Source organism: Desmodus rotundus, chromosome 8 (assembly GCF_022682495.2).
Source record: "Desmodus rotundus isolate HL8 chromosome 8, HLdesRot8A.1, whole genome shotgun sequence".
Taxonomy (NCBI): domain Eukaryota; kingdom Metazoa; phylum Chordata; class Mammalia; order Chiroptera; family Phyllostomidae; genus Desmodus; species Desmodus rotundus.
Window position 1 is genome coordinate 36,502,413 of NC_071394.1, and position 27,743 is coordinate 36,530,155.

The 27,743-nt window shown below is 35.8% G+C and overlaps 1 protein-coding gene across 1 annotated transcript in view; it reads right to left on the reverse strand.

The window, feature by feature from the left end:
* Positions 1 to 27,743, reverse strand: part of C8H8orf34 (chromosome 8 C8orf34 homolog) — a 301,307-nt gene that overhangs the window by 184,290 nt on the left and 89,274 nt on the right. The window contains 2 exon segments of the mRNA XM_053929857.1: positions 6,684 to 6,850; positions 16,367 to 16,539. Of these exon segments, the coding sequence (XP_053785832.1) occupies positions 6,684 to 6,850; positions 16,367 to 16,539 (340 nt within the window).

Genomic DNA, 27,743 nt, shown 5'->3' on the forward strand with positions numbered 1-27,743 from the left:
CCTACTGGATTAGGAACCCACCCTTATGACCTTACGCAACTTTAATAATTACTCCTGAAAGCCCTATCTCCAAATACTATCACATTAGGAGTCATGGCATCAACACATGAATTGGTGGGGGTGGGGAGGCAGTTTTGTACGTAGCAATGAGATTCATCCAGATTATCACATGTATCAGTACTTAATTATTTTTATTGTTTAACAGTATTCCATTGTGCAAACATATCACAATTTATATGTTCTCCATGTGATTATAATTTTGATTGTTTTCTCTTTGGGTTATTTAGAGTAAAACTGCTTTCATATACAAAATATTTGAGTACACATGCTTTATTTCTCTTGGGAGAATATCCTAGGCCATAGTGAAGGTACATATTGAATTTTATAAAGAGAGATTATAAAACTTTTCATTCTTATGATCAATATTTGACATATAGAGCTACACCACGTTCTTGGTACTATTTCGTGTTGAGAATCTTTAATTTCGGCCATTCTAGTTGGTTTGGTCTTTTGATGTTGTTTTATTTTGCATCTCCCTGACAGCTAATGATGTTGGACACTGTTCACGTGCGTGTTTACCACTTGTTTATCTCCTTTTGTGAAATGCCTATTGAAAGCTTTTGCCCATTATTATGAAGTAATTTCTGCTTTAAAAAATTGATTTGTAGGCGTCCTGTATACATTCTAGATGCAAATCCATTGTCAGACGGATTGTCTGTATTTTGTCTGAGTCAGTGGCACACTTCTACATTTAAAACATTTTCTACTCACTTGCTGTTTTCTGAGAAGTTTGTCATTTTAATGAAGTTTAGTTTATCAAATTTTTCTTTTATCATCAGTTACTTTGATTATCTCTAAGAAATCTTTGTCTGCCTCTAGGTTGTGCCTATAATTCATTTAAAAATAATTTTTGTTATGGCGTGATTTCTTTACATCTATCTAATTGTTCCCGTGCCAGTGCTTCAAAACATTTTCTTTTCTGTATCAAATTGCCTGATGCCTTTTTGAAAACTAATTGACCAGATCGATTTCTAAACTTTAATCTACTTCATTGATTTGTTTGTCAAGTTTCATGCCAATAACACATTGTCTTGATTAATGTTGCCTTATGATAAGTCCTGGAATCAGATACTTTAGTTCTGCAGACACTGTTCTTTTCCCAGGTTGTAACTATTCTGAAAGTGCAAGTCGGCCGGTAACTTATATATATCAGCTTTTGTTTACTTGAAATTGTTTCATTTTGTGAGCCTGACATTTTCTGAACTTGTATTTGTAGGCTTATATTTTTCATCAAATTTGAAAAACAAAACAAAACAAAACTGAACACTATTTTAAAATCATTTTTCTTTCCCCTCTCTTTCTTGAATTCTAATGAAATATTTTATCATTTTATATTGCCCTCCTGTTCACTGAAGCTCTTTTCATTTTGTTTTACTTTTTTTTATCTTCACCTAAGGACATGCTCATTAATTTTTTAGAGAGGAGAAGGGAGGTAGAGAGAGAGGGAGAGAAACATCAATGTGAGAGAAAAACATCAATTTGGCTGCCTCATTAATGTGCCCTGACCTGGGACAGAATCCGCATCCCAGGCAGGTGCCCTGACAACAAAACTCCAAACCTACCTCTGCCCACCCTTTTATGTCACACGGCTTAATAGGAGGAAATATTCACTACTTGACATGTAAAATGTATTTTCATACATCTGTGTGAGGTTCTAGTTTCTCCATTATACTAATTCAATTAGTGAACATTTAAAAATATATGTGCCAATTTCCTATAATGTTTCATTGTGGTCATTAATTACCAGTGTAACTACTGAAAATTTTGAGAATATCTTATATTTGAAAACAAGGTCTATTTAGATGGAGGTGATTTGGAAGATAACTTATTCAGTATGTTCTAGATTTAAAGCACTAACTCATTGGTGCTCAAAATTGTTTTGTCTTGACATCCCACACATTTAGCGATTTCTCTAACATGTACTAATTCCACATCAAGTTACTTTGGTACTATGCTGAATAAACTTCTAAATAGTATTCAAAGCAATCTTACAGATAAGTTAAGCATTCATAAATTTAATTTTGGAAGTCCTCATGCTTTTTAAAAGAATCTTCTCTACAGAGAATCTTCATTTTAAAGTGACCACTTTTTTGTTGTCTTGATATTCCCAACGGCCCATACTCAAAGGAAACGAAGTGTGTATGCATGTTCCCACGTGCTTTAGTCTGGATCACACACTTCAGGCCATTTAAATACAGGTACGCGGATACATTTAAGCCCCTCCCACATACATACACACATACGAATGATGGCACCCATTTCTCATCAGGCAAAATGCGTGTTCTTATTTTGCAAATATGAGTGTTTTCTACTTTAAGAAGTCTCCAGTTAATAAAAGGAAAAGCAGAACAGAGAGTGAATGTTTACTTTCAAAATGCAAAAGAAAATTTGCCAAAGGATCATCTTAGTATAAGTCCTTCTAGAAAATTAAGTTTATATTTTACAGAATTTGGTAAGATACTGAGGTTTTAGAAACTTGATTATTGTATTCTGTAAAGAATACCAGTATAATAATACCTGTTATTAATTATTAAATTTAAAACAAACATATATTTGCAATCATCTTATGTGTGTTGGTAATATAAACTTAGTTTTAATTTTTACATGACTGTGACTTACGACTGGAAAGCATAAAGCATACTTTTCCTGTTTTTGTTCTTTTTTAGCATCTCTGGAGTGTGATTTTTAGATACTAACTTCATCATCAATTCTATGAAATCATAAAAAAACTTTTTAAAGTAATATCCCATAAAAAATATCTAAGAAAAGTAGTCATGTCTTTTGTGTTATACTTTATGTAAGTATAAATTTTATAAAGAATAATCAAACATATAATTGCAATTAGCATTTCATCAAAAATAAGAGAAAAAAATGCATGTAATATAATGAAAATGGGCTCACATTTACAAGGTAAAATCTTTGAAACTAATGAAGTCCCTCAAATTTTCTGTACAAATTAATGAAATAAAATATATATTTTTATATCTTGTAGCATTGTAACTTCTCTTTCTCTTTTTGAAAAGTTATCTTAATAACTAAAAATCCTAAAGATTCTTTATAATGCTTTATTCATTGTGGTCATTAATCTCTAGCTCAATTACTAAAACATCTGGGGATATCTCATATTTGAAGTTGAGAGTTACTTAGTTTAAGGTGACATGCTGATACTCTATTCAATGCCTTCTGTAATTACAGTACCAGTTTCATAGGTGCTTAAAATAGTTGTATCTTACATTATACAATTTGGATATTTTATTCTTTGATATAGATTAATCCCATATTAAGTTACTTTTATACTATGAATTTATAAGTAGTATTTAAAGCAATCTTTCATTAAATATTTAATTTATGTAAAAAATTACAGATGCTGTACTATAATTTTTTCACATACCCAATACATTTAGAATAGAAATCCACACAGATGCAACTAAACAACTGTGAAGAATTAAATGTTAGCACATATTAACAATGTGAGATTTCTTAATAAACAAAACAAGGATCAATAGTTTTATTGACTTTCACTACTTCCACTAAAAGGTTTTTCCCCCTTTCAATCAACCAGTTTTACTGAGGAATAATCCTTTGTTATATTAACATAAACTTACTTATCACTTCAAAAAACTTACAGAGTACTTCACATGCATAATAAATAAAATTTTCAGCTTGTTAAATTGTGGTATAGATAACAATGATGATTAAAAGCCTTAAAACACATAAGTTATAGCTAACCCATTCTATAAAATGTGATAGATTCAAAAAGGTATTTTACATACCAGATGCCTCTGTTTCATTTCACACTGATTCTAGGTACTGCAATTTGATTTCACGACATTTTCAAGAGCTTAGCATTTGTATTTTCTTCAAATAAGTACAACCACATTAGAAGCATAGTTTCAAAAACATTGTCTTAAAATTTTATAATGATAAACGAAATGAAAAACTAATATTAAAAGGATTATGAAGGTAGATTTTTGTAGTTTCTAAATAGATTTAGGAGTATTGTACCAATGATTCCATTGAAATCCAATGAAATATTAAGAGATATATATGGCTATTCAAGATGTCAGGTCTCAAAAGCTAATAACTTTTATATGATATGCATACTTGGCAGGTTAACTGTTATTATATCATGACTGAAAACATTCTTAACTCTTGTATGCACTGAAATTATTCATGCACTGTACATCTCTTTGATCTCATATAAAATAGCCATTATCTTAGTGAAAGACATAAGTAACATTGTTAAGTAATACATTTACATACATTAGTTACTTTTGAAGAAAATTCTAAGTCTATATTTTAAATATGTATTTTTAGAATAATTAAATGACATAAATGGATAGGTGTACTTGGGCCTTAAAGTCAAACGCATTTCATACCCAAATGACATTTTTAATAGACAAACCATCTGGGTGAAGTCATCTTCTAGATGAAATTTTCTGCTCTCCCAGTTTTGTTCACTGAGACACCGAGGCAACAGGGAAGACTGTGTGTGGCATTATTTTAAGGGACGGCCCAGGGGACTTGGAACATCCCACGTTATTGCAGGAAAACCTCATTCCCTAGAGAGCAGCACAGTATACCATGAGCTGTCTGTGCTGAGACCTACATAATGATATGGAGAAAGCCCAAACCTTTGCCTATCTCTCACGATGAAATTAAATTTACTCAGACCACAGGCTAAAATGTCTAAATGGAAAAAAAAAATTAATGAAGACCAGCTATTAGTTGCTCACATTAGGTAGTCTCCTAACTCCAATTCTCTTGGGAGACCAGGAACTTGAGAAGAGAGCAGCTGAGTGGACACCTGAGTCTCCTTAAAAAAATCCCATGAGGTATCACTGAAGTTCCATGGTTCCCTCTGCTCTGCCCAGGCCACCAGGAATCCCGAAGTGATTCTGAGCATGCCTGGATTTCTTCAGAAGATTCTTTGGCAAGGTATAGGTGCCTTCACGTTGACCATGAGCAGTGATTTACAGGAAAGGAGAGAGAAAGGAGGGTATAGGCACAACCCAATGTGCATTCATTGTCACTGGCTGAAGCAGAGGAACAATTTACAGGCTCTGCCCTGGAGCACAGCTGCAAGAGTTCATTCCCACGGAAACAAACCTGCCGGGGTAATGACCACACTCTGCTGGCTGAACGTACACCTGCTTGTCCTTCAGGAATCGGTTTCTTTAGGAAACATTCCCTGACCACTGTCTTCTACTGCTACATAGGTGTTATCCCTATCTACCACCGTGAGCTTAATGAGATTAGCACCTGAATCAAACACTACCGGAGTTATCTATTTACATTTTTATCTTGAACACTAGAAGGTCAAGTTCCTGCAAACAGAGACCATGAGTATTTTATTTTTATGTCCCCAGGACCAAGGCCACTGTCTAGCACATCACAAGTGCTCAGTAAATATTTGCTAAACTGAAACTGATTGAAAATGATGCCACCACTACATCTGGCACATCTGACACACTAATGATTTGGAGGTGGGGAAGATTTCCTAAGAAGCACCCAGGCTTAATTGTTCTTAAACGAAAACAGAGAGGAGAGGCCAATAGCACAAAGAGAAAATGCCATGACGTAGTCCCCCAGTGCTGGAATAAACGCAGTCACATCCAGAAAACCTCAGTGAATCTGCCATCGCTGACTAAGTAACTCCTCTGTGGGCCTGTGCACGGAGACCGACGTCATTTGTTATAATGATAGCATTTTACTGCCATAAACACTTAAAACCAAAAAATACCATTCAAGAAAAACATTTTTTAAATATATGTATGTTTCTGGTACTCAACATTCCATAGGTTAAACTTATTTGAAGCTTTCAAATGACTATTTATTCTCTTACTAGTATACTGTTACAAAGTATTTAAAATTGCTCTAGTTATTTAGAATAGAATAACTGATAGCACTGTAATAAAAACATTGTTTTCTATGTGGATCACTTTCTCCAAAGTAAAATTTCATTCTTCTTTTGGAAAAATGGTTTCCCAAAGGTTAGTGCAATTGTTAAAAGTTACTATGAAAAGATTTCTGATGACACAAAAATTCCATCAATAGATATAAAAGGATTGCCTACATATACAGCATTAATAAGGTTTTTTATGAAAGTGACAGGCCTGTAAAAAAGTTGAAATCTTTACAAATTTCCCTGTCATTTATGGAAGATATAAAGGTTATTTACTCTTTGCCTCTTTAAATTTTACTCTGCTTTTATGAAACATCCTTGAAATACCAGGGGAACATCTTAAGATGAAGACTAAAATATGTATTTTGGATACATTTTATACACAAAAGATGTGACCAAGGCAATTATAATCAGAGAACAAAGCAAACAGACTCGAATCTTTTTCACAATTGCGCACAGAATAAAGCTTGATTAAATAGTCAGAAGGCACAGGGCTGCATATACAAAGCACAAAATACACTCTAACAGTTCACATGCTTAGGTCATTTCCACTTCGTTCTTAGATGGAACTTCATAAAACTCTAATGTAAATGAAATATGTGTTCAACTCTTTGTCTTCCCTAAGACAAAACTATTTGAAACTTTTAAAATCTCTTCATCACTACACATTTTTACAATGCCAGAGAAAAAAAGAGAAATTATTAATTTTTAAAGTTACCCAGCAATTCCATTGCATCATCTTCATTATCAATATCTTCTTCTGTTACAGAAGGGGTAGGGCTGTGAATCGACTCAAAAGAATCTTGAGAGAGCATCGCTGCCAGCAGCCTCTTATGTTGCTGTTGCTGTTGTTTCAATCCTTTGGTCTTGGGTTCCACCTTTAAGCTGAAGAAATATTTAAGTGTTAACTTTCAGTGATGATGACATGATGCATTAGCTGTGGTGAGTAAAGAAAATCCATAAACATTTCATTCAATTATTTTGCTATGCAAATTTATGGACATATTAGTAAAAATATTGCCAAGAATAATGAAAATATAGATCCTGTCTTCTTTCTTAGACATCCTTTGGTACCTCATTTCTCAAGTGGGTATAGAGCAAACGTTTTTCATTTTAATAAAATCCAACTAATTAATTGTTTCTTTCATAGATTGTGCCTTTGGTGTAGTAACTAAAAAGTCATTGCCATACCCAAGGTCATATAGGTTTTCGCCATTTTCTAGTTTTCTAGTTTTGCATTTTACAGTTAGGCCTATGATCCATTTAGAATTAAATTTTGCGAAGAATGTAAGGTCTCTGTCAGGTTCATTATTCTTTAACATGTGGATGTCCAGTTGTCCCAGAACCATTTGTTAAAAAGACTATCTTTGCTCCGTTGGATTGCCTGGCTGCTTTGTCAAAGATTAGTTTACTATATTTCTGGACTATTTCTGGGCTCTCTATTCAGGTCCATTGGGCATTCTTTTGCTATCATGCACTGTCTTGATTACTATAGATTTGATTACTATAGATTTATAGTAAGTCTTGAAGTCAGGTTGTGTCAGTCCTCAATTTTGTTCTTCTCTTTCAATAACTTGTTCACTGCTCTGGGTCTTTTGCCTCTTCATACAAACTTTAGAATCAATTGGTTGACATCCACAAAATAAGTTGGCTCTTACTAGGTCAATTCAACAAGTTTTAATTCCTTTTATATGTTTTTTTTAGTTACATAATTTTCATCTGGTTCTTTTTCAGTATTTCTATTTGTTTATATTTTGTATTCTCCTTTGTTTCAAGAGAACTTGGAATTGCTTGTTGAAGCATTTTTATGATGGCTGTGTTTTTTTTTAAGCAGAATTAGTTAGTAGATTTAAGGGGCAAAATGCAAAATGAAACTCAAAGCTGTAAAGTAGGATGGCTGGGGGTTTGTGTGCCCCTGACAAACTCAGAGAAAATTATGAGATGCATGTTCACTGAAGAAAGTCAACTACACGTTGTAATCTAACATCTGATATAAGAATGGTGTCACTTTGTCTTCTGACTCTATTTTAGGACACACATTAATTTAAAATCTTTGCCAGATAATTTCACCATTCATTCATCTTAATGTTGGCATTAGTTGACTACTTTTTCTCATTTAAGGTGCGATTTTCCCGGTTCTTGATGTAACTGGTGATTATTTATTGTAGTCTGCACAATTTGCTATTATTTAAGGAGTCTCTGGGGCCTATTTATATCTTTTATTTTAGAAGGCAGCCACCTGGCCTACTTTTGTAGCTTGTGGTTCCAATGAGAGTTTAGCTTTCAGAGCTCCTGCAGAGCTATTTTGGTCTGCCTGGTGTGTCTGGTGTTGCTGTGGTTCCCACTGTACCTGCTGGTGTTGCCTGAGGGGCAAAAGGAGCTTCTCAAGGTTGTGCATCTGGTGCCTTAGGTGCCCTTAGATGCATTGTCAGAAGGGAATTTCTGACGATGGGGACAAAAAGGGTTCCCATGCCAAGCTTTGTTGTGGAAAGATCCCCTTTGGTGGTATCTTTTGTCAGTAAAAGACACTGAACTGCCTGGTATCTTCAGTGAATAAGAGGAGTCTCAAGTTTGGCAGGAAAGAACAGCATGTCCTCTGACCATGTATTGTGAGCGGGCCTCTCAGCTGATTCCCTGGTGAGTGCAAACAGGCTCTCCTGGAGAGCTTGGAAGGACCGTGCTTGCTTAGGAGGAGAAATGAATTTATCTGGGCCACCACCTCCTCTTGCTAGTTTGGAGTTGGGAAATGCCAGGCCTAGGCTGCCTTATGCTGTTGGTGGGGGGTCCTAAATTGCCTGCCACTGTTGTTCTTCCAGTTGTCAGGTCCCTAACCATTCCCTCCCTCTTCCTCTTTACATTTTCACAGCATAAACGTTACATTGGTTGCCTTTTGTATTATTTCCAAGGTTTACAGTTGTATTTAAGGGGAAGGAGCTAAGAGAGTCAGTGCCATTTCTTCCAAAGCAGTGCTGACAGATGACTTGGTAATTACAAAGAACAAATGATACCTTTACAATGAAGAAATCCAGTCGATATGGCCTTAACCAAGTCAACACACTCAGCATCACCAATCATGGGACAAAACGACATTATGAAGCCCTAGATGTGGTAAAATGAGGAAGCACACCATACCCCTATGAAGAATTCTTGCCAAAAATATTTAATCTGAATTTAACAATTAGGAAACAATCAGACACATCCAGATTTGGAAACAGTTGCCTGTAGTCTACCAGGATATGGATGTTATGAAAGAAAACAAAGGTAGAAGAGTGTTGTACGTTATAGGAGACTAAAGAGACTCGACAACTTAACTCCACACATGATCCTTTTGTGGATGCTGCATAAAAAAGAAACAAATAAGCAAATAAATAGAAAACAAAACACAAAAATCCATAAAAGACTTTACTGGGAAAATTAGAGAAATTTGAATATAAACTCTATATTAGATGATTTCATGGTGTCATTGTTAAATGATTTGGTATACTAATGATATTATATAATACATACAACTATATTTGTATAATAAATACCTTATTCTCAGGAAATGAATGTTAAAGAATTAAGGAATTAACACATTATAATACCTATAACTTATTTTCAGGTGGTTCAGAAAAAAAAGAAATAGAATAAAATAGAATAGATTGATGTATTTGCAGAGATAGACAAAGCAAAGGCAGAATGTTAATTGGTGAATATATATGGATGGTATATAGATACTGATATTACTGCTCTTAAATTTTCTGTAGTTTGATACTTTTCAAAGTGAAAAGTTGAGGAAAAAATAAGAAAAATAATAATGAAGTCAAATTCTTATCAACAATACCTATTTAACTTTAACTTCCATCCTAACTTATGTTCCCAACTTAAACAGGAACTCTTGCAGGGATGAAAATAGGCATCCTTTTTAAAATATTTGTCTTTATTTTAGTAACTATCACTATAACTCAAATTCAATTAAAGGAAATTACTTCATGCTTTAATAGTAGAGATAATACAAATATTCACTTGCAAACTGATGGATGTCGATTTAACCCCAATTTCTTGCCATGGCATCTGCCTTCTGAATAATTTCATCTGTGTCTTTTAAGCTAAGAAATAATGTAACAATTTTAAAGTATTCCCTGACCTAAAGTATTCCCTTTATTCATTGAGAAGTAAACAAATAAAACAAATCAAAACAAGGCTATCCAGTTTTGGAACAGTAATATAATCACTCCGGGACTTGGTTTCCTTATTCCTAAAATGAGGTTAATAATGTTTTCATGAGCATGAAATAGGTTAAGATATAGGAAGCATACAAAGCATTCTCTAAAGTGGTAGAATCATTGTAGTTTAAAGAACACAATGGGCAGCATTCTAAGTTTTTACATGTCCCTTCTTGAACAGTAACATCCCACATGGAAAGTACAGCATAGGGAATGCAGTCAATAATATTGTAATAACTGTGTATGGTGTCAGGTGGGTACTGGTAATATCAGGGGAATCCCTTTGTAAAGGGAATGACTGTCTAACCACTATGCTGTACACCTGAAACTAATACAAAATAATATTGAATGTAAATTAAATTTAAATTTAAAAAAAATGAAAAGCAACCAAAAAAGGCCTTAGGCCATATGAAAAAGAATAGCCAGTTAATATTTCAATCTTGTGTTAATACACTCTAGGTATCCAGTTTGACTTAATTTAAAAGGGTAATTTTTAAACCAAAATCAGATGGAAAGGGAGAGTTTAAAGTGGCCTCGATGTCCCACTCCAATGTGCCCACCCCTCCAGATGCCGACTTGCTCCTCCCTGTTGGCAGGCCTGCATTCTGACCATTTCCCCTCTTCCTCCCGATCCCACTCTTCCCGGGTAACTGACCTTGTTCTATCCCGTTTCACGAGCATCCAATTTGTCTGACCCCATATGCTTTCTTTGGTGGAAAACTGGATGAATCCTCTCTTGACCTGTATCCTAAGCCTGTATCCATCATATCCTAGCAGAAAGGACCTAAACACTTTCTCTTGAGTCAAATCATAAATTACAGGGTTCTCTTTGCATTAAGGCCCAGGTTGTTTAAGAGGTCATAAAGTTTCACACATAACTGCTGTGCTTTTTGATTTATGCATGAGATAGATCTCTGTCCTTTTTTACCTGCTTTCTACAAGGCACTGTAGGCACCAACTGGCAGAAATAAGACATAGTTCCTTCTCATTCTCTTCACTTCAAGTGAGTACTTTGAATCGAGGATTTTCATTTATTTTCTTGCTGATCTCACCCAGTATCTAGCACATTAGCTTGTGTGAATGCTCAATTAAGTATATTTAAGCCTCATTTTTAAAGCACACAAAATAAAATAAGAATTGATTTAAGTAGATGTATATGAGTCTTCCAACTTGAGAGACATGAAAATCCAGGGAAATAGAAAAATTGGTAGTAAAACAGAAGAAAGAAAACATTAAAACGTGGAAAATAAGAAACAAATGGCAGGTTACAGATTGTAACTCCTACTCATCAGCCAACAATAACCAAGAATATTTCATGAGGGGTGAACCAATTGTTTTCATCAGTCTCCTTCAAATACATGGTTTCATCATGAAGATAACGCTGGGCTCTGAGACCAAACCTCTGATTAAGTCCCAAATGTTGCCTGCTTAATCAGAATCCATCTATGAGCCTCTGAGTCCATATTTTGAACATATAAAAATGACATCATCAACATTCTGATATAAGTGTATGATTTAGTTACATACTTTTTTGGCTTTAAAGAGAAATTTGTAAGTCATAAAGTATAATTTTGTATGTTTTGGATATTTCTTAAGTTTCTGTTCTTTGATGCCTTTGGCAGATTGATTTTTGATTAATCAACACTCTTTGCACATAAAATTTACATGTTAGAGTATTCCTAAATTAAGACGTTTGATTTAATCTCTGCCATATGTGTTACATAGTTCTACCATGTCCACACAGTCAAAATCTGACAACATTAAATTTCTTTGTTCTCAGACTTCTTTTTTATTCTGGTTTATTGTCTACCATACTACTTGAATTTATGGTTTATATTTTTCTATTCACTTGTTTATTGTGTGTCTCTTGATGCCAATAAAGGGAACTCTTAAGAAGAGGGAAATATTTCCAGCATTTGTTTACAGATATAGCAAAAACAATTGTGAGTTTTAATGAAAAGGAAAACTTCTTAATGGGAAGTGATTTTGGCTTTCATTTGAACAATATATATTTCTAAGTTGTAAGATTTTCTTTTTATTTCATGGCCTATTTACCTTCTAATAACAGTGCTCACTGAACTAATAAAGCCAGTTTACCCGACTATATTATTTATTGATATTGTTCTTGTTTTAATAACGTGGTTCAACTTAGAGGCATTTCATTAGGCTTTTAAGCCTTGATGGGCCTATTTACAATTCACATTACAATTCAGCAAGTAATTCTAGGAACTCCATTACCCAGCTATTGCAAAGGCTAATTAAGATGGCTTAACGTAGAATTATATAGTTTTATTAAACTTAATTTTTGCTTACTTTCTTTACAAAAGTATGATTGTTTTTAATAACTCTAAGTGGGCAATGAACATATACGTTTCCCCCTAAATGGCCAGACAAGCTGAAGCAATGAATGCCAACTGGTAGTACCTGATAATCGTGGAAAACCTTCCATGGATCCCCAACACTTTTGCCTCTTTTGTGAATCCCTCTTTCTTTTGTAGCATGGTTGCTTTAATTTCTTTCCTCAACTGTCTTAATTTAGAACCACTTTGAGTGTCTATGAAAGATGGGCAGAAAATGAAGGAAAATGTCAATATGCACATATACACAATGTGCACATAATTTCAAGAGATTCGCAGATCTCTGGAGTCCACCCAGAGACCATAGAGGGGTCTTGGACTCCATGTTAATAGCTTTCGTCTTTTTTAAAATAGTTTTTCCATATTGCCCTCATAATTGCCTTTGCCAGCACTTATCCAGCGATGCGTACTAAAGTTCTTTACCGTTTCCATACAATGCTGTATTGCAGAACCTAAAGTTCAGATAAGGTATACCATTTAAAAAACGAACAAACAAAAAAAGAGTTTCCGGGAAAAAATTGTGGGTAAGTTTCTACCCATAAGGCTCTTAAGGTTCACTATGCCTTTTATTTAATCCTCTCTCGTCTAAAGGTGAAAGACCAGCCTGTGGTGCATGTATTATTCTGAATGAAAAGGAACATTGGCTATGTACCAAAAATTGAGTGTTATAATAACAGCCATTTAAATGAGACTTGAGCATTAAACAACAGGAAAGACAGAGTTAGGAAAAAGGCAAAAAGTTAAGGTGGACACTAAACAATCCTTATAAATAAGCTCCATTTAGCAGACATCTAATGAAAGCCACCTCTGTGCCTCCTTCACTCATATAACAGATGTCTGCTGACAGTGACGAAGTGCCAGTCCCAGTGGGGGAGTGAGACATGGAAGAAGTCATCTTTCAAAATGAAGTCTTTTCTTTCAGGAGCCTAGAATATCATGTAGTTTGTGAATGTTTAGGACTAGTAGGTTATAGCACAAGTTCATTACCATTTAAGGACAAATGCTAATACTATAGTTGCAAACTGTAGAGTCCTTACAAAATTTCTTCTCAACCCTTTTTTTGAAATTTTTAAATTGTTGTTCAATTACAGTTGTCCCATTTTCCCCCACTGCTCTCCCTTGCCATGCCCACCCCTGCCCACACTCAATCTTCCCCGCCATTGTCAACCGGTTTTTATTCATCCACAACAAATGTAATGTTGTATGAACGCCTGGTATACATTTAGAAATCCTGTTTTGTGTTAGAAGATGAGAGAGATATAGTTTCAAAATCCATAGTTTATTGTAATTCTTTACATTTTGTTCAGAGAAGCATGCATTCTTTCAGCTCCACAGAGGCATCTGGCCAGGATTTTGCCACTCTCTTCATTTCATGGGTAATACTTCAACTTATAATTTAAAGACAGAGAAAAATAAAACAAAACATTTTTAGAATATTTTTAAACAAATATTTGAGAGATTTTTATGGATTGAGTTTTATGGGTAAGGAACTGAACTAGGATTGCAGAAAAGATTCCCTTTAATGGGCATTCAAGAGGAAATAAGAGCTCACTGAGTCTAGGGAGAAAACAGAAACACTAACTTTGGCAGTAAATAGCTCCGATTATTATTATGACTGAATGAAAGTCGACATTTCTCTATTTTACATTTATGAACTAAAGTTCTAGCAATGAATAAAGATAAAGGTCTAGTGAGTTTCATATGCCTGATAGTAAAACCAAAATTACTCTCATTGACAGGTGAAATTGATCTGGCGTTTCACAAAAGAAGGTAAATGGATTTTAAAAAATGATTTTATTCTCTTGCTATAGGATACTCAAACTATTTAAATACTTTAAAAGTTATTTCTCATGGAAATAGAGTCGATTTTTTACGTCCTGAAGTACATTCATGAGTATTCTGAATTTTCATCCCTCTAGACAAGTGATAAGTCAAAGCAAAAAAAAAAAAAACCGTGAAAGCTATTGCATTGTAGGAAATACAATTTTCTCCTCGAGAAAGAATAGTCATTGCTTGCTGTTCAGTCTAAGGTGGGATATACAGAGAGACTGTGGCTACACTGTGCAGAGGAAGCACTCTTCTACGGTGCTCACCTAGCAACACTCTGAGTCTCAACCCAGTCACATTTCAGTTCACGAGCATTTGTATCCATTTTCTCCAGCTCCCACAGGCCAGGCTTCACATACTGCTTTTCACACCAGCTTCCTCATGGAAGTTTTCATTACTGTTTTAAGTGTTGCTCATTGCAATTGCTCGTACAAAAGTGGCTATTCTACATATACCTTTTTCTAATAAGTATGATCTGAACATTTCCCTTCTATCAGCACGTGGAAACAGGAAATCTCCCGTCACCATTTTGAGCATCGCAGGCCGGAGTAAAATGACATGTGGACTTCCAAATACACAAATCGTAATAGTTTTAAACATCTAACAAAAGAAAATTTAAGTAATTATATGCCACCATAGCCATCAACTTTAAACTTAAATGGTTCTAACCAAGGTTTCTCTCTCTTCATATTCCACATTAACGCTGTCTTGTATTGTCTAGTATATATTTAATAGTTTTCTCTTCCCTGTTGACTATATGTCTCTTGTACATCAGAAGTCCTCCCTCTTCCATTATTTTTTAATAAAATTTATTGGGCTGCATTGATTAATAAAATTACATAGGTTTTAGGTGTACAATTACATAATACACCATCTGGACATTGCATTGTGTGCTCACCACCCAAAGACTTGTCTCCTTCCATCACCATATATTTGACCCCCTTCACCCTCTTCATTCTCCCCTCACCTCTTTACCTCTGGGAATCACCATACTGTTGTCTGCGTCTATTAGTTTGTTGCTTTCAGTTTTAGGTCCCTCATTCTGAGAGGGTATTTTTTTAACTTTACCCCAAAGGCAAGAAAAGTAAAAGCAAAAATAAATGAATGGGACTATACCAAACTAAAAAGCTTCTACACAGCAAAAAAAAAAAAAAAAAAAAAAAATTGCCATCAGCAAAACAAAGACAACTAACTGAATGGGAGAAGACACTTGCAAGTTTACTTCCAAAAAGGGGCTAAATATCCAAAATATGTAAAGAACTCATACAACTCAACAACAGCAAAACAAACAATCCAATTAAAAAAGGGGCAGAGGACATGAACTGATACTTTTCCCAAGAAGACACACAGATGGCCAATAGATGCGTGAAAACATGTTCAACTTCACTAACTATACAGGAAATGCAAATCAAAACCACAATTAGATACCACCTTGTACCTGTTAGAATGGCTATTATCAGTGAGTCAAGAAATAACAAATATTGGCAAGGGTGTGGAGAAAAAGGAACCCTCATACACTGCTGGTGGGAATATAAACTGGTAGAGCCACTATGGAAAACAGTATGGAGGTTTGTCCAACAATTAAGAACAGAGCTATCATACCACCTAGCAATATCTCTTCTGAGTGTCTGGCCCAAAAATTTGAAAACATTTATTATGAAGATATATGTACCTGCAATTCTTAACAGTCAGCCATTCCCCACCCAACATTATAGAAAGTCTCTACTGACAGTTATAGCCTTGAAATTGTTTCTCTGTTTGGGATTGGTAGCAAAGAAATGGCAATTTTCTTAGATGTAAAGAAACAAAATCATAACCAAAACCTAAAAGCAAATCAAGTAGCACTCTAATGTTAAAGCAGAGAAATTAATGTTTATCTTGAGGAGTCAACATAATTTTCTATATAAAATTGCTAAGAGTTATTTCAACAAATCGTGCAGTTGGATTTATTTTGCCTTTATATCTTGTAATGATTAATGATATTCAGAATCTTAGATGCCATTTAATCTTACCTTCCTGCAGGGCTGGAGCTGCTATCTTCACTTTCCCATTGCTCATTTTTACTTCTTGGAATTGGGGGCTGCAGCATTTCGGCTGCTAATGGATCAGCATCATTCTCTTCTCGGCCAATCCATTCCCCAATCACACGGGGTCTCAGAAGAGAAGAGTTAAAGGCCACTGTTTCCTGAAGAGGAGAAAAGAATGTGCCGCCATAGATTATTTACTCTGATCAATAGGACAAGGAAATAAATTTGACTAGTTTCAACTGCTTCCTCACAGCAAAAGGCTCCTTTTCTCTTTCTAAATTAACGTAACATTTCAGTTCTCTCCATCGCTACTAGATGACTTACTCTCTGTCGTTTGTGCTGATTCCTGAAGGTCACTGTCACAAAGGACCCAGGAGTGAAATCTTCTGTTTTGATCTGGAAGCTGCACATGTGTTCTAAGGTGGTACAGGACGGAAGATTGTGGTAGAAGGAAGAGTGTGTTTTAAGGCCCACACAGTGAAAGAACTTGGTGTTGCTGAGAGATTTTAAGTAATTTTGCAGAAGGAAAGTGGGATGGGGTCAGACCATAAGGGAAAGAGGAGACTGGGGGCATTTTGGACTTTTAGGGTTCAGATGAGGTTCCAAGCAGGGTGATGTCAATGACAGGTATCCTATGCTAATCCAAATATGTCAAAGTGATCTCCTTCTTTCACTTGGAAATGATGTGGCTCTTTAAATGATGTTCAATATTTGTTATTTAATCATTTGAAATGATAAGAGAATACTGAATACATGTAACTACTAAGACGATCTTGGTAATTGGAAAAAAGCAGGTTAAAAATAATACCTATTTTATGATCTAATTTTGTTTAAAAATTCATATGGATGGATATCCATCATTCGTACATTAATCTATTAATTTATTCCTTGTCTTATATTTATTAATACCCACTATGTGCCAGATACTACTTGATTTGTTGGAAGAAACAATTATAAGACTAAATTTTAATAGTTTTATCTGAATGCAGGAACCACAGGTTAATTTTAATTTATTTTTCTGGCATGGCCATGTCTTTTCAATATTCTACGACAAATATTCATTAGTCTTATAGTGAGAAAATATCCACTTTAAAATATCTTGATCTGAGGGGCACAGGCTTTGCTTAAATTATGTTTAGCTATAATTTTTAGTATTACAAGTGTCTTGATCAATTCCTTAAAAATTCAGACCTGGTCTCTGAGTCTTTAGAAAGCTCAGAAATAATATACAAATAAAACAATACAATAGAAACACAGTATTACAACATATACAATATAATATTAATGAATATACCAATACACCTTAAGCAATATTTGAAATATGACTAGGACATATTTGATAGACATTTACCCAAGTGATAACAAGCAATAGAAAGTAGCTGTATATCTAAATATTGATTCCCAGCCCACAATGAAAAATGTAGCAAATATTTTAGTAATAATGTTGGTGTAACTTAGCAACTAATCTGAATGCCTTCCATATTTATGTTCCCAGAGTCAGAAAATCGAAGTACTATAATGGCTTTCAGCTGTGAAGTTATACAATCAATGTTTTGTAATATCTAGAAAGGCATATTCATCTGCCACTATTTAATATTATTTGAAGTATAAGAATTAAAATTAACAACAATATTGTTAAATTTTAAACCTAAATTTGCTTCTGAAAGCAAATTGAGACAAAGACATGTTTTAGGATTAAAAAAATTATAAATTCATTTACAGCTTTAGAATCAGTTTTGGCCTATGTGTCTCTGAAACGTTACTTCTCTGAATTTCACTTTATCCAGCTATGAAATGGGATGATGGGAATTACAAGACCTACTGCGTCAGATGAATTACTATACTAGGGTAGCACAATTAAGCTACGGAATTCTGTGCATATGCTAGAAGACCACTTATTTAAGGATGTGGACTGATTTAAACCACTTCTCCATGTGTGATATATCTGAGAAAAACACGGTAAACTGAACCTTGGGAATGGGCCAGCTGGGTCAGAATAGACTCTTGGCTGCAAATATGAAGAGAGAAATGGAGCAGAGAATTGATGACACAGGTTTAATCCAAAGTCTCTTTATGATAAAAATTGCATCAGTTTAGTTTTTTAATTTGAATTTTTGATTCCTAGTAAATGTTTCTGCATATCAACTGTTAAAAGTTAGTGACTTTTTATTGAGTTATGCCTTCGCCTCGGGCTGTGCAAGTGGAATTCATTATTCTTTGATGTCTGCCCTCGGGCTGTAGTTTCTCGCCTGAGTCTACTTTGTGGCCTGCTCTGGAGGGTTCTCAACTCAACTCCCAAGAGGGAGTGACTCAAAGATCCATCCAGATATTGCCTCCAGCTCCAAGTCCCATCCCCTGAAGTTTTATTTTATAGAGAGTACAATTCAAAGTTGGATAATGAATTCAATGTTACTATTCTCATTTATGTCAGGGGGCAGAACTGGGCTGAGAGATTTGTCTTACTACGGGCTCAACATTGAAGAACAGGGCCAAAGAAACTGACCGCTGTAAGAAGAGATAGGTTCTGACACCATAAATGAGAAAGTAAAATAGGATTTAGAGTTGAGTATGCCCAAAAGTTGAGAACTGCAGAGAATCCCTCCAAAAAAACCAAACAAACAAAAACCCCTCCTTGGTTGCTTATTTGAAATGAAATAAATGAGAGATGCCACCACTGCTGGAGCGTAGAGCACGGAGAGAAAGATAAACAGTTTGCTATGCAGCCGGGTTAAGTGCAGCCGGCAGCAGAAATGCAGTGAGAAATGGCTGATGCGCGGAGCAATATGAAGACGTGCAAACAAGGTCAGGGGCGTCAGGAGGTGAGCAGTTTGTAGATGAAGAAAAATGTGACACTACTATTTCTTTTTTTCCTTTTTTATTTTTATTTTTTTGTGACTCTACTATTTTTATTTTGGGGAATGCACAAGACTTTAAAAAAATATCTGCCCTTTAAAAAATTATTGTATCTCTAAAATTTCATGAATATAGTCTATTTACCTGTAATAAGGTAACATATTTTCCCTTGGACAAATTGCTTATATTCGATTGAGCTCAGTAAATATATTTCCATAAGTCTTTATGAAAGTATTTCAGTGAGGAGGGCAGTTCTTAGCCCTCCATATAGCACACCACATGCATCAGTACATGGCAAAAAATGTTTTCAAGTGCACACTGAATAAAACACATTTTTGAAAATATTTTAAGTGTATGGATACACAAAAAATCATTTAAAATTTCAGTGCTAAACAATGTAAATCCTAATTATTCCTCCAATAAATTCATTTTGCCCTCCTAAGACTAGAGGTCCCTAGATATTGAGGCTCTTAAGCCAGTATACTCAAATTTAATTAGAAAAGCATTTCCAGTCAAAAATTCTCCTAAAGGGAACAGGCTTGTTTAGTATTTCCTACCAGCAGGAAACTCATCTGTCCGAGGAGCTATCTTAGACCAGGCCTCCTCTCTACAAGTAGCCTACCCAGGGCCTAACCTACAAGGTATTCAGCTTCTCTTACCACTGGTTATCAGCACAACATTTGTTTATATTCCAGTTATTTGAATGTTTTTTCCTCTTTATAAAGCAACATGTTTGTGAAAGGCTAGATCATGCCTTAAATTCCTTTATTTCCTCCATAATAATTCGCAAACTCTGATAGCATAGAACAAGCACAAAAATTTGTATTGATTAAATTAAAAATATTTCAAACAATAAAATCAATGCCTATGTGAAGAATCATGAAGTATCTTTATGTCTAACTAAAAATCATGTAAATGATTCATAGACAACACTGATTAAGCCATTTCAGAAGAAAGTCTGTAGATGATAATCGATTAGGAATAGTAAAATATTTCTTATAAACTCTTAAATTTTGAGTAAATTATTTTAATTCTGCCAGTTCACAAAAGGAAAATTTTAGAACACAATCACACATGAAGTGTCTGATTTGACAGAAAACCCCACTAAATGTTTGAACTTGAGAATTATCCTTAAACTAATCTACACACTGAACCTGAGTTAGCAAATAAAGAAACTTAGTACAAACAGACAGTTAGAAGTTCTCTTCCAACTGGCCCTTTTTTCCAGCTTCACTAAAATATAGTTGACATATAACATTGTGTAAGTTTAAAGTTGTACAATATGATGTTTCCATATATATAGATAATACAAAATGACTAATAATCATATCCATCACCTAACAAAATTACCTTATTTTTTGTGGTAAGAACTTTTAAGGTCCAGTCTCTTAGCAACTTTCAAGTGCACAACACATCAATGGTATTGTTAACTACGGTCACCATGCTGTGCCTTAGCCCCCAGAACTTGCTCACCTTACAACTGGGAGTGTGTGCCCTTGGACCACTTGCATCAATTTTCCCAGATCCCTACCCCTGCAACCACCACCCTACTCTGCTTCTGTGAGTTCGGTTTATTTAGATTCCAGTATAAGTGAGATCATAGAGCATTTGTCTTTCTCTGTCTGACGTTCAACTTCACACAATGACCTCAAGGTACATCCATGTTGTTACGAATGGTAGGATTTCCTTGTTTTTATGGATGAGTAGTATTTGTGTGTATGTGTGAAAACACCAAAGACAAGTGAGGAAATAAAGGATCAGCCCAGGAATATTTATTCCAGGTCTATCAGGTACTAGTTCTGAGACCTTGGAAAAAATCATTAAATTCCTCTAGCCTTAGTGTCCTCATTCATAAAACAGAAAAAGCATAACCACTTCCTTGGACTGGTGCAAGAACTAAATTCAATAACATGTGAAAAAATGCTTCCTAGCCGAAAGAGGCATCCGATAGAATCCCTCCACGTCTCTTCTGCTGTCTTCTCCACCCTTCCAGCCATGATCTCAAACATTTTACTCTTTTAATGGAAATTTTCACATAAATATGAAAATAGAAAGAATCATAGAAAAAACCCTTTTGTCAATTTTCAGTGCACAGGTAAACTCCATCCTTGACTCAGTGTCCTTCCCCTCCACGTCCTCCCTTCCCAGCCCAGGTCATTTCAAAGCAGACCCCATTCACTGTCTCATATCATTTGTAAGTTGCCCAACATGTAGCTTTGAAAAGCATAATTTTTATAGACAAACACAATAACTATCACACCTAATAGTAAATTAATAATTCTTTAATGTCCACGAACCCCTAATGAACTTTTAATTTCCCTGATCATCTGTTTGCTTACACAGGCGGGGCTCTAAGCAAGGCCCCACTCATTTTGACTGATTAGCAGTCTTTTATATCTCGTTTAATTTGTAGGTTTCCCTCCTCTGCCTCATTTTTCTCTCCTATAATTTTGTTGTTGCTCTTGTTATTCAAAAAACTCAAGTACTTTGTTCTGTGAGTTTCCCAGTCTGTATTTTCCCCTTTGCATCCCTGCAATGCGGTTTGAAAGGTTCCTTGGCCCCTTGTAATTTCTGTAAATTAGTAGTTAGATCTGGTGCAGTTTTGTCGTTGCTGCTTTGTTTTTTGCAAATGGTGCTTCAGAGAGAATGGGTAGAGTTTCATGTGGAGGCACATAAAGTCCCATTGAGGCTTCTTGAGTGATTCTGGCAGCATTGATAAATATGCCTTAGATCCATTAAATCAGTAAGAATTGTCAAATGGTGATAGTCTAATTTTGTAATTCCACATTCATTTATTTGTTGAAATATTTCTATAAAGATAAGCTTCGTGTCATCAAATATTGGATTACCCTGAAGCACAATCTGTATAGAAAAGGCAGACTCGATGTTTCTTTACTAGTTTTGAAAATAATAACTCTAGGCCCCTAACGTTCTCTAAAGATTATCAACTTATCTTGGATGAACACACAGATTTTAAAATATTAGATATAATTCACTGCAGTACAGGTATCAGTCATAGTCACATTCAAATGTTCTCATTCGTTCCACAGGGGGACTGTTTACGTGGGGCTCCTGAGCTACGTGGCCGCCATCCTAGTGGTCTTGCATGGCGTCCTTGCCTTCCCGCTCAACGAGACAGCCCAGGCCCAGTGCGGTGCGTGCCCGTCTGCTCCAGACTGGAGGCGGCCATTGTGCTGATGGACTCCGATTCCTTTTAGTGGGAAATGTATTTGAAGACTAGAACCTGGACTAGGGGTACTCATTGTTATTGGGTTTGTAATAGTGGACACATCTGAGAAACAGATTTAAATATTTTAAATATTTTACTTTGGCATAATTCAGACTTCCAGAAAAGTTGAAAATCAAAAACAACCAAACTCCTGTACACCCTTCACCTAGATCGACCAGTAGTTGTTAAAGTGATAATGTTGACATTGTTGGTTGACATTTGGCTTTATCATTTTCTCCTTCTCTAACACATGATTAACTTCTTCTGAGAACCATATGGAGGTAGGTTGCATACATGATATTGTTTTATCCCTAAACACTTCAGGGTATATTTCCTATGAAGAAGGGCATCATCTTTTATGCCATAGTACAAGTTTCAAAACAAAAAAAAATTAACATTTATAAAAGACCAATATACCAACCTTGTTTAAATTTCCCCAATTAAAAAAAAAATCCCCAATTATTTGAATAATGTTGCTCATGGCAAAAGAAAATCCTGAATCAAATTTGGCATTCAATTTTAATTTTTTATCTCCTTTAAATGTGGAATAGTTTTCAGTCTTTGAAACTTATGACCTTCATGTTTTTCTAAAAATAAGGGCCAGTTATTTTTAGGCAGACCCACACCTGGTATTTATGGACTGTTTTCCTCAGGACTGTATTCAAATCATGCACTTTGATGAAAATAACACAGGCATGATGCATTCTTTTCATATCAAAAGCCACATGATGTTGATCTGCCCTATCACAAGTGACATTAACCTCGGTCTCCTGGTTAAGGAAGCATCTTCCAGGATTCTCCATTGCAAAGTTACTGTGCTTCTCTTGTTAATTAGTAAGTGTGTTCTGGGAAGTAATTTTGTGACTATGTCAATAACCTGTACTTCATCAAAGCTTCATCCACTAACGTTAACATCCTTTGCGGACCCTTGCTTGCGTCAATTACTATGATGGTTACCACTTTGTGATTTTCTAATCTCACCCGATATTCTAATTTTGACAAATTCTTATTTGTTGGCACTCTATGGTGAGAAAGAGCTCCTTCTTCACCTCCTTTTATATATGTATGTAGGTCCATGTGTGCATGCACGCATGTGTTGGGATATATCAGTATGGATTCATGGATTATGTTTTATTCAACAGACTATAACACATCACTATCATTTATTTTTAGGTTTTACTATTCTCAGTAGGAGCTCCCACAAGCAGGCTCTGGTGTTCTTTTGACATGTTCCATCATTCTTTAGTTGCATCTTTACCTTCCAGCACTAAAAGATTCATCAGACTCAAGCTGTACTATCTCGGCTGCAGCCCCAGATTTGGCCTGTTCTCCAAAAGCCCTCATTCCTTTTAATAGAGAATGATAGTTAGAAAATAATATTGGGCTCTAATCATGCTCACTGCCTTAGAGAGTTATTTTATTTTTTCCAATGAAAAATGTTATAATTTCTTAATGATACTATCAAAACAGGTTATCTAACTTTTATTTTAAAAAGTATTTATTTATCTTACATGTATTTCTTTTCATTTATGTGAAAAATTTGGATTCTTAAGGACAGCAACATAATTACTTCTTTGCTGCATCACACAAAGCACACACAACAGTCTTTAATAACATCATCAGCACTATCATTAACGACACAATTAGTAAAAACAGTTTAAGAACGGGCTGCTTAGGGTATATCCCAGTAGAAAACAATCAAATCGCTGTGTTTATAATGACTTCAAATAATTCTCTTGGTGTATTTACTTCAGAAATACAGTGGTGCTCATTTGTTTCATTTTGCTTTCAGTTATTGGAAGTTACTGTCTTAAGACTTCATTTGTTTTAAAATTATATAAAATATTCAAATAGTTCCACAGTCAAATATTTGAATACAAGAAGTCAAGTTTCTATTCTTAGCCTCTACTCTCTATACCTTCCTTTCTCCCTGATGTAACTTTTAAAAAAATTATTGTTCAATTACAGTTGTCTGCATTTTCTCCCCACCCCTCCACCCCACCCCAGCCAAACCCACCTCCCTCTCCCACCTCCACCCTCCCCCTTGGTTTTGTCCATGTGTCCTTTACAGTAGTCCCTGAAAACCCCTCTTCCCACTATCCCCTCCCCATTCCCCTCTGGCTATTGTTAGATTGTTCTTAACTTCAGTGTCTCTGGTTATATTTTGTTTGCTTTTTTCCTTTGTTGATTATGTTCCAGTTAAAGGTGAGATCATATGGTATTTGTCCCTCACCACCTGGCTTATTTCACTTAACATAATGTAACTTTTTTAAAATTGTTTGTGTGTATTACAGTGTAGGTTTTGCTACTGTTGTTTAAACTTTAATATTTGCAAATTTGTATCTACACTTCATTGTACTTAATCAAGCAATACACTATAAACATAATTTTTTTCTTGCCTCTTTCATTTAACAATATATTTTGGGGATCCCTCTGTAGTCTCCTTTGGGTGGGTGAGCTATAATTTATTCAGTATTCTTTTAATGAACATCCATTTGTTTAATCTTTTGCCATTCAAATGTATAGTAACATGCACACATCTTTTCTTATTTTTGCCAGTGTGTCCTTGGAATAGACTCAGAGAAGCAGGATTATATGGTCAAATAGTAACTGCACTTAATTTTAGAGATATTAAAATTTTCTCTCCATTGTCTTTGTACCATTTTGCATTCTGACCAGCAGACTCACCAACAGAGTATTTTAACAAACTTCAGGGTTTTTGTAAATGTAGTAGGTGAGCAGTGGTGTTTAATTGGCATTTCTCTTATTTTGAACAAGGCTGAGCATCTTTTTCAAAGAAGCATTTTGCTTTTTGTTTTCTGGGAACAATGCGCTCACATGCTCATTTCAGTGGACTGTAGGTCTTTCATGCCCTATTTTTAGAAGTGCCCTATCATTAGAGTCACTGAGCTTTGTCTGTGGTGCAAACCACAAATATCTTTCCTTGATCGCCATTTTCCAAAGTTCATTAAAAGAAAACACGGACAACAATCTTACTTACTGGCTGTCTTCCTTAATACTAGAACTGCCACCTGGTATAAATCAAACATACAACCAACACAGCACATAAAGCAGTTTTACAGATTTTCCTCTGCTGCCAAAAATATCATGTAATACACATGTAGGTCACATATGAGACACACATGGGCAGGCAAGAGGCTCTGCAACACAGAAGCAAGACAAAAGCACCATAATAACTTCAGTATGTCCCACTGCATATAAGAAATCCATTTTCCAAATACTGAGCCCCCCCCAAAATCCAGATAGTTTGCCTGGAAAGAAATTAGTAGAAATGGAAAGTGAATAGGGAAACAAAGCTATCGGTGAAAAAAACCACCTCACTTTGAAGGAGTTAAGATTTCATCCCTCCACTGATATACTTAGGGAGGTCACCGTCACGTGGCTACAGAGTCCACGGCACATCAAGTCAGCACCAGAGTTAAATGTTACACATTAGCCAGTGTGAAATAATATCAAATAGGCTCTCTTTGAGACTTAGCTTTTTAGTGAGGCAAGATAACAAAGTGGTTAAGAAAATGGGTTCTGGAGTTAAATTTGTACTCAAACCTGAGTTCTGCAGTGTATTACCTATGCCTGCAAGTTTGCTCAACTTTCCACACTCTGTGGGCTTCAACTCTCCTGTGTGTACAGTGGAGATTAGAAGACCTTTCACACAGGACTGTGGCAGTGCTAGTGAGAAAGTGTGCTCAGAGCCCTGGGCACCATACCTGTCACACTCCATACACACACCTATCATTGCCTGCCCCGTTGGCCTTTTCCATGGTCTCATACGCATTCAACTTCCACACTGAAAGGCTGAGCATGAACACTACGTAACTGGCTTTTTAGGTCACCATCATATTAGAACAAGTTAAGAGCTTTTGATGTAATAACACAGTCCACAGGAAGTATCTTCACAGTGAGAAAAACGATAAAAGGCCACAAAAGGTAGAACTGAATTAGAGAAATAAAATTATTTTAGTTCCAGCCAGTTATTTACTCAACATTTACCAAAGGTTCAGTGCAGGCGTAGTAGGCATTGTGAACTAAGAGTTTCTGATAAAATAGCAATCATTGAGTGATTACTCTGCACCAGGCACTATACCAGGAACCTGTTGGCATAACCCACTGGGGAGGTCGAGAACAAGGACTCTGGAGTATCGGCTGTCTGTCTGGGCGTGAGTTCTACTGTGGGAAAGGGGAACATATGAAACTATGAGCTCTTATTTTTGCATCCATCACACTGGTGAAAAGTGGCCCCTAGACCATATACATGGTACAACGGTGAGGAGCACAGGCTCTGCAGTGCACTTGCCTGGGCCCGTGTTCCGCCTCTACTTTCTTTGTACAACCTCTGGTAGCTTATTAACCTCCCTGAACCAGCACAGTCTGCTGAGTTGTTCAAAAGTATGTAGACCGTCCATGAGTCTAAATACTATAAGCCGTATCCTTTACTGAAGGCAGAACATCACAGAGCCCTGTCCTATTTATTCACTGTTCTGAACGACTCTAACTGAACTTTGCTTTTGCTTTATGACATCTGCCTAGGTCGACCCAAATTATCCAAAGAACTCCTATGAAAAACAGCAATCTCATTCATGTAAGAATATATATTTTTAATTGTGGTTAGAAAATGTAACTTAAAATTCACCATCTTAGTCACTTTTAAGCATGCAGTTGAGTAATGTCGAGTACCTTCACGCTACTATGCAACCAACCTCTGCGCAAAACCAACGCCAAGCAGGTATCCTTCATCTTGCAGAACCGAAGCCCTAAACCTGTGAACTCCTACCTCCACCCCACTCCTGGCAACCATCATTTTCCTTTGCTTCTGTGACTCTGACTACTTTGGACATCTCACAGAAGTGGAGTCAGACCGCACGTGTCTTTCTGTGGCTGGCTTATTTTACTTGGCATCATGTCCTCAAGGTTCATCCACATGGTAGCATGTGACAGGATTTCTTTTCCTTTTGTTTTTAATTATGTTACTGATTATGCTATTACAGTTGTCCTGACTTTCCCCCTTTGCTCTCCCCCAACCCAACACTCCCCACTCCCTCAGGCAATCCCCACACCTTTGTTCATGTCCAGGGGCCATGGGGATAAGTTCTTTGGCAATTCCATTTCCCAAACTGTACCTTACATCCCCATGGCTAGTCTGTAACTACCTATTTGTACTTCTTAGTCACCTCATCTCTTCGCTCTTTCCCCTACACTGCCCTTCCATCTGGCAGCCGTTAAAACCTTCCCTGTGTCCATGATTCTGTCTCTGTTCTTGTT